Source organism: Mytilus edulis, chromosome 3, assembly GCF_963676685.1.
Source record: "Mytilus edulis chromosome 3, xbMytEdul2.2, whole genome shotgun sequence".
Classification (NCBI taxonomy): domain Eukaryota; kingdom Metazoa; phylum Mollusca; class Bivalvia; order Mytilida; family Mytilidae; genus Mytilus; species Mytilus edulis.
In genome coordinates this window covers 29,373,947-29,381,695 of record NC_092346.1, presented here as the reverse complement: position 1 = coordinate 29,381,695, position 7,749 = coordinate 29,373,947, and the positions used below count along the sequence as shown (strand labels likewise).

Below are 7,749 nucleotides of genomic sequence, written 5' to 3'. Positions count from 1 at the left end.
CTGTCTGAAAGAGTTTATCTCACATTGAACTCGTGTAAAAAGTGTGTCAAGTCTAGTTTTTCTGTAGAAGGCATTAAATGTATGCTGATTAAAAAAAATAACATGATTTTATTTTATTTATTGTAGAATGTTCCTGTTCATGCTAAACAACATGATAAATTACCTTTATTGACCATACTAGAAATTCTTCCTTGTGGACATCCATGTGAAGTATGCAGAAAAATTAAAGGAGATGAAAATGTATTGGTTTTTGATCATAGCTACTCAAAATCTAAAGCAGAGGTAGATACGTCTTCAGAAATTCAACATGCCAGTTCTAGTGAAACACCTGCTAAAAAAGACAAACCAATCTTCATTTCTTCTACTCCTTTAAAAACTGATTTTCAAAAATGTGCAGTAGAACCAATTTTCACTCCTGTACATATTTTGGATGAGTCATTTGTAAGTTTGACACAAGAGGATGATCCAGAAGATGTTGATTACAGTCTAAGTGTTGACCAGGTAGAGTCCGATTCAGACAATTTTGAAAATGACATTTCAACATGCTACACCGAAGAGCAAAAGTTAATCAAAGAAAACAAATTTATTGTATTTGAAAGTGCAATTGACACTTTAATCAACAAATTAAAATGCAACATTTGTGAATGTCCGGTTGATCCAGATGACATTGTTAAAGACTTGTCCAATGGAACTGTAATAACCATCACTGCCAATTGTACCAGTGGACACATAGTTGTAAAATGGAGTTCACACCCTTACTGAAAAATCAGCCTTCTGGCGAACTGTTGCGGCAGATCTGCCGCAAACACTGCGGTAAGGTTGCTGCAAATAGTTTGCGGCAACTTCACCGCGACTTTTTACCATGCAAATGAAGGTTGCGGCAGACTTGCCGCAAAGTTTGATAGCCTTATATAGTTTGTGGTGAACTTCTGGCGAATATTTGTGGTGAACCTCTGGCGAACTCTGATAGCCTTATATAGTTTTTGGCGAACTTCTGGTAATTTTTGCGGTAAACTTCCGGCAAACTTTCAAAGCCTTATATAGTTTGCGGTGATCTTCTGGCAAATCAAGTGATAATGATGCCCTATGACTACCTTTACATTTAATTTTTTTCAAAACTGTACGTCTTATTCAAAATGATGCACATGTCATGCATGTGGATCAAAATTAATTATTATGACCAATAACTGATATTTACCTGCTCACCTTCTGATCAAATAACATTTCTAAAGAAATGTGAAAGAGAGAAATAAAAATTGTGACCACAATAAAAACAATGTAGGTACATGTATATTTATTAATTTACTCAGTGCATAATTCAGAATGAGCTGATTAATTTCTTAACAGATTCATATGTATGAAAAAATCAAGAACAGATCTGTCTTTATAAGGCCAATTATAAAGAAACTGGGATTAACATGATTTTTTTAGGCATTACAACATTAAGCATAAAATATCATATCTAAAATATAAATCTGACAAATGTGATTAAACAATATAGAATTGCAAATTGTTTTGAAGACCTTTCCTGCAAAACATCATTATCCACAAAGTTTAAGATTACAACTGTAATGATATTTCTCTTAAGGGCAATAAGAGTGTAACACAATCGTTATTTCAAAATGGGGGTTCTTTGACATAGTTTTTGTACCAATAAAAGCAAATTAACATGCAAAAACTGTCTAAATTAACTTACAAAGAGATGATCAAATTGATGCATGGCCTGTTCCAGGAACTAATTGAATCATATATAACTCAGACATCTATCATATAAAACATCCATTTACTTTTAACATGAAAACACCAACATTACAAACTCCCTCCTATTTTAAATTCAAAGAAGTAGGAAGTCTGTTTTTAGTGCAGGGAGCATGCTCAGTATGCTATAAAGTTTGCGGCGAAGTTCCAGTAAACTTTTGGACTCCTTTAAAGTTTGTTTACAAAGTTCTTCCAAATTTAAGAAAGTTAAGAGTTTGCGGCAACCTTGCGGCAAACTCTTACATATGTTTGCCAAAAGGTCGCTGCTAGCGGCGAACACTGGTGAACAACTTTCAGGTCTTCTGGCGAACTAAAAAGATTGCCGCAAGGTTGCTGCAACCTTACCGCAAGGTTGCAGCAATGTTTCTCTTTTCATAAGGGCAACCATTCCTTGGCAAGATGCCAGTTGGAAATTTATTAGTTAGTGCTGCAACATTATTCTGTGGTCAAACATACAGCTACATATCACAGTTTGTAGAATTTTGTAACTTACAATATATTTCACACACCACCTACAACAAAATTCAAAGACAATATTTAATGCCTGTTGTTCAACACACGTGGTCCTTACTCCATCAAGTAGAGTTAAAGAAAATCAAAGAACAAAATCGCCAGATTCGGCTAGCAGGTGATGGAAGGTGTGATTCACCAGGTTTTAGTGCAAAGTATTGCACTTATTCTCTACTTGATATTGAAACCCAACGCATTATTACATTTGTTGTTGTCAAGGTTACTGAAACTGGGTCATCTTCAAAAATGGAAGTTGAAGGTTTTCGAAGATGCATGACTCTTCTGCTTGACATGGGGTTCAGGATTGAGGTGTTAGCTACGGATCGGCATGTTCAGATAAGAAGCATCATGAAGAAGGAATTTCCGGAAGTGCAACATCAGTTTGATGTTTGGCACTTGTGCAAATCTATTAAAAAAAAGCTAACATTGAAGGCTAAAGGGAAAGGTTGCGAATATTTAAACCATTGGATGAAATCTATTTGTAATCATTTGTGGTGGTGTGCCAGTAATTGTGGTGGAGATAAGGACATTTTGGAAGAAAGCTGGATTTCCATTGTAAATCATACTGTTGATATACATTCTTTTGAGGGTAAATTCTTCAAGCAATGTGCTCACACACCAATTGAACCTGAATTGTCTGACACTAAAAAATGGCTTGTAAAAGATTCAAAAGCCCATAAGGCATTAAAGGAAGTAGTGTTGGACAAGCGTTTGAGAAAGGACATTCGTCAGCTAAATGAATTTTGTCATACAGGAAATTTAGAAGTTTTTCACAGTCTGTTGCTGAAATATACACCAAAACGCCAGGAATTCGATAATGATCAAATGTGGACACGTACTGCTTTGGCGGTAATTGATCATAATCTTAACCAAAATCGTGGTCAAAAGGTCAACAAAGATGGTGAAAAAGCATACAAATTGGTTTGTCCAAAGGCAACTGGGCAATGGGTGGCAAAGCCAGTGTTTAATAACAAAAATTATCAATGGGTATTTGCTATGATCGAAAACGTGTTGGTTCAAAAAGAAACAATGACACTGCCAGTAAAGGAAAGGGCACAGGAAGGAAATATTGCTCCTTTGCCTGTTTCCTCAAAATCTGCATTGATTTAGAAACATTTTTCTCGATGTGAAAACTCCAGTTGAATATTTTTCTTGATATAAATATAAAACAACCATTTTACTGGGGGTATTTTTTTGTATCATGCAAGCATCTTTTTTCCCAGCAATGTACATTTGTACAAACATGATAAATTTGTAATTCAGTTCATACATATGTACATGCAGCATGGTATGAAATCATATAATGTTCTGGTGAGGGTTTTTTTTTGGAATGATTGATTTAATTTTTGGTGTTTAATGTCACTTTCAACAATGAATAATGAATATTTCAGTTTTATTATGAATATAAGGATTAACTTGGCCTCGAGTTTCATACCAGAGGGTTTGGTTAAAGTTATTTGATAATAGATATATACTGTTCATGTACATGATGTATGTTAATGTGATTATAATGATCATTATATACATGTTTTTCTTTAAAAAAATAAATTTATGCCTTCCCAAATGACATACATACATTTTGTACATTTTGTACTTACGAATTTCCATATTTTCTATTTCATTTTGGCTTTATCAAATACTTGCATATAATTTAAGCATAACATGATTTGCAGTACAGGATGCAACCCTCTGGCGCACCTTGAAAAGTCGTAAGGTTGTAAGTCCCTGGCGTGGATGGAATATGCTCGTAAACTTGGCCTGCTGCAAATCATATCTTGCATATAGTTTGGTTGTTAGGTGGGGGAGGGGGGGGAGTTTGATTGTATGTATGTTTTTAGGTGAATTATATCATTAGTATATTCAGTTGTTTTCTTCAATCTCTACACAGTTTAAAGGATAACTACATTTTGTTTATGTAATGATTATGATGATTGTTTGGTGTACATGTAAAAATAAGATTTGTGATTGCCAATGAGACAACTCTCAACCAGAGACTATTTATTGACATAGAAGTTAACTGTAGGTCACCATACAGTCTTTCAACAATGAGCAAAACCCGTAATTGGATCATTGATAATGCTTATTTTATGAGATATTTGTAGTAAAACCTTCATCTTAAAGACTTTAAAATAATTCAAACATTATTTTGATAACAGGCAAGATATTTATTTCAGTGTGTGCACTCATGTTTTACATTCCTGTGTCTGGAACATGATTTTTTTCCCTGACGGCATTGATTTTAGATTTTTGGTTTGAGATCAGCACCTCAAGACGATGTGTCGTACCGAAAGATGACCTATGACCTAGACATTTAACCTTTTATGTGAAATACAGTCTTAACTTGTTTTCATGAATGGAGACATTGGTTTTAGACCACTTAATGATAAACTAACAAAAAAAACACCTATGAACAACACTGGACAATGTACTGAAAGATGACCTATGACCTAGACATTTAACCTTTCATGTGAAATACAGTCTTTTAACATGGTTTTGTCGAGCCTGCAACTTTTGTTGCAGAAAGCTCGACATAGGTATAGTGATCCGGCGGCGGCATTAGCTAACTTCTTAAAAGCTTTATATTTTAGAAGGTGGAAGACTTCATACTTTGTATATAGATGCCTCATGTTACGAACTTTCTGTCAGTCACATGTCCAATGTCCTTGACCTCATTTTCATGGTTCAGTGACTACTTGAAAAAAAAGTTAAGATTTTTTGTAATGTTAAATTCTCTCTTATTATAAGTAATATCAATGATAAGTAAAGAAGGCGAGACATTTCAACGTGTGCACTCTTGTATGAATAGAGACATTGGTTTTAGACCACTAAAAGTAAAAAAACACCTATGAACTACACCAACAAAAGACTACCACTAAACAACAGGCTCCGGACAGGTGCATATAAAATGCAGTAGTTTTTAATAATTATTCAAAGGCAACAGTTTATACAAGTTTATATAATTAACAATATATTATTAGCTTCATACAAAACTATCACATTCATGTATAATTTTTGTGTTTCTTTGCAAATCCTTTGTCATTATGATTTTAAACCATTTCAACAAAACAGTTCTCTCACATCTATAGCAGCTTGAAATCCTGTATAATCATTGTTGTTCTCTGGGAAGGAATCTCTAATGTCTTTGACAACACAAGAAGGAATTACCACCCTTCTTCCTTTTCCAAGGTTTTCTCCTTTGAGCATCCAACAAATGAATTGTCTGTAAGCGACAAGACGGGAATGTCTGTAATAAAATATACAAATGAAAATGAAAGCATCAAATATATGATAGATTTTGGAAAAAATGGATTTATCCAAATTTCAAATGAACTGACAATAATGCATGTAGTTTAATTTATTTCACATGGTCACCAAAGATTAGAAAAGGTATATATAGTAACCACTTTACTCCATCTGTCATTCTATCTGTCCAAAAGACATTGGGCATTAATTATGAAAAAGTCTCCCAACATTGAGCATTTGACGACTAGGCAAACAGCAGTCCTCAAAATAAAACATTGAAAACAAGACTGCGACCAGAAACCACTTAACTCGGGAAAGGCAGGCTGATTCTGCTCAAGAGGTGATGCTTGATATATGTCTTATATATTAGTACAAATTTGTTGATTTCAGGAAGTCATATTCAAAGAAGAATAGAAAGGGATTGTGGTTATGACATTCAAAAATACATTTTATTAATGTATGTGTCATTTTGGTCTCTTGTGGAGAGTTGTCTCATGGCAGTCATACAGCATCTTTTTTATATAGTATCATTCTTCTTAAAGACACTCGAAAAATCGGAGCAAATATTATACTTTCTTTTCAATAGAATGAAAGTTATGCTGACATTAATAATAGTCACATTCGGTGTATACAGTTCCAAGTACAGTTGACCCACTCTGACTCATGGTTACTGTTAAAGTTTGCATTTGTTGGTGAAAACTTTGAAGAAAAAAAAAACTAGATTTTTTTGTAATTCACTTTTTTTTTGTCTCATAGTGAGAGAACAATTTCAATTTATAGTATGCAGTGTTCAAACTCATTATTAATCGACGTGTACTTAATGGGAAATGACAATATTAAAATTTTCGAAGGACCACCTCCCCCCCCCCCATATTTTTTAAATAAATTGTCTCTGTGTCTATTATTTGTGCAGGCAACCAGATATAAGTTAGTTTGAAAGGAAACCTTTTTATTTAATTCTGGTTAATAAAACTTTTAAAATGTCAAAAAATTCACCTGTTGCTCAATTCTTCCGGCCTTGCTGTCCCTTGTACATCATCATCTGAATGTAAGCCAGTGCTAATACATCGGAATTTAAAATTAAGGTGTCATAACTATGGTGCATGGTAATGCAGTTGTGGTCTTCCAAGTTCGGTAGCACCAAATCTGATACCCTACAACAAACATTTTCTTCAAGGGACGGCATTTCCTGACAGTTCCCACACTCGCACCATTCATCCAATGTCTGAACTACAGCTTCAGAAGATGCTAATGCAGCTCTATTTCGATCTTCAAGTTCTTGAACAGTGAGCTCAGGTTCGAAGTTGTAAGCAACAAGACCCATCTGATTTTGGATACTTCCGTTTTCCATCGCGGTACGTGTGTAAATAGAATTAGTTTTGCAAAGTTTCAGATGCTGGAACAGGTAAACCGGAACCGTAGGAGTGACGTCAGGGCTAAAACAATAATGGCTGCCTACATGGAGGCGGGCAAACTCCGAAACAGTGGTGACATCTGGCTACGCTTCTTTTGTAGAGAAAGGGAAGTATGACCCGAACGATAACGCTGTATGGAGTTTGGGAGGCGGGAATTTCAAAATTGATAATTGTAAAATATTGATTTATTTCATAACGGTACACTTTTTTAACACAAACGTTGTTAAAAATATATTTATATAATAATTTTCTATTAATTTATCCAAATTTTTTTTTTTGGTTTCCTTCTCCTTAAAATATCATGTACCAAATCAGGAAATGGCAGTTGTTATCTTATGGTTCGTTTCTGTGTGTGTTGTATTGTCGTTTTGGTTTTTTGTTGCACTTCAGTGTTTCTGTTGTTTCGTTGTTTTCCCCTTGTATTTGATGTGTTTATCACAGTTTTAGTTTGTTACCCAGATTTGTTTTCTCTCAATCGATTTATGACTTTCGAACGGCGGTATACTACTGTTGCCTTTTTTGCAAGTTAAAGGCCTTCTGGAAACAATGTACCTAATTTGCATCAAGTTCTAAAATAGCTATTATATTTCATTCAACAATTGACCAAATTGAGTTTTGAGGCCTTTGCATGGTTCGTTCTCTTTTTCGAAAGATGACAGACCAGTTCCTATGAAATTGTTTCCGTTTTACAATTGATTATGAAGTTATCAAAAATGAATTTAGACCCAATTTGAAACAACAACCTTTCACGTATTTACCATATACATGTACTTGTATGAATTAGTATCATTAATTTTCCAACTGACTTTCTGACATATATTTC

General features: G+C 34.3%; 2 protein-coding genes across 2 annotated transcripts; one reads left to right on the top strand and one right to left on the bottom strand.

Annotated features, from left to right (window-relative positions):
* The first annotated feature begins 2,157 nt into the window (after positions 1–2,157).
* On the top strand, positions 2,158–3,378 carry LOC139515154 (uncharacterized). The gene has a single exon (XM_071304716.1). It carries the CDS (start codon positions 2,158–2,160, stop codon positions 3,376–3,378), a length of 1,221 nt encoding a protein of 406 aa, XP_071160817.1.
* A 1,947-nt stretch (positions 3,379–5,325) lies between these two features.
* On the bottom strand, positions 5,326–6,862 carry LOC139515153 (P2X purinoceptor 7-like). Its single transcript, XM_071304715.1, has 2 exons — positions 6,546–6,862; positions 5,326–5,512 (listed from the first exon to the last, which is right to left on the bottom strand). The coding sequence occupies exons 1-2, from the start codon at positions 6,860–6,862 to the stop codon at positions 5,326–5,328; spliced, it is 504 nt and encodes a 167-aa protein (XP_071160816.1).
* Positions 6,863–7,749: the final 887 nt, after the last annotated feature.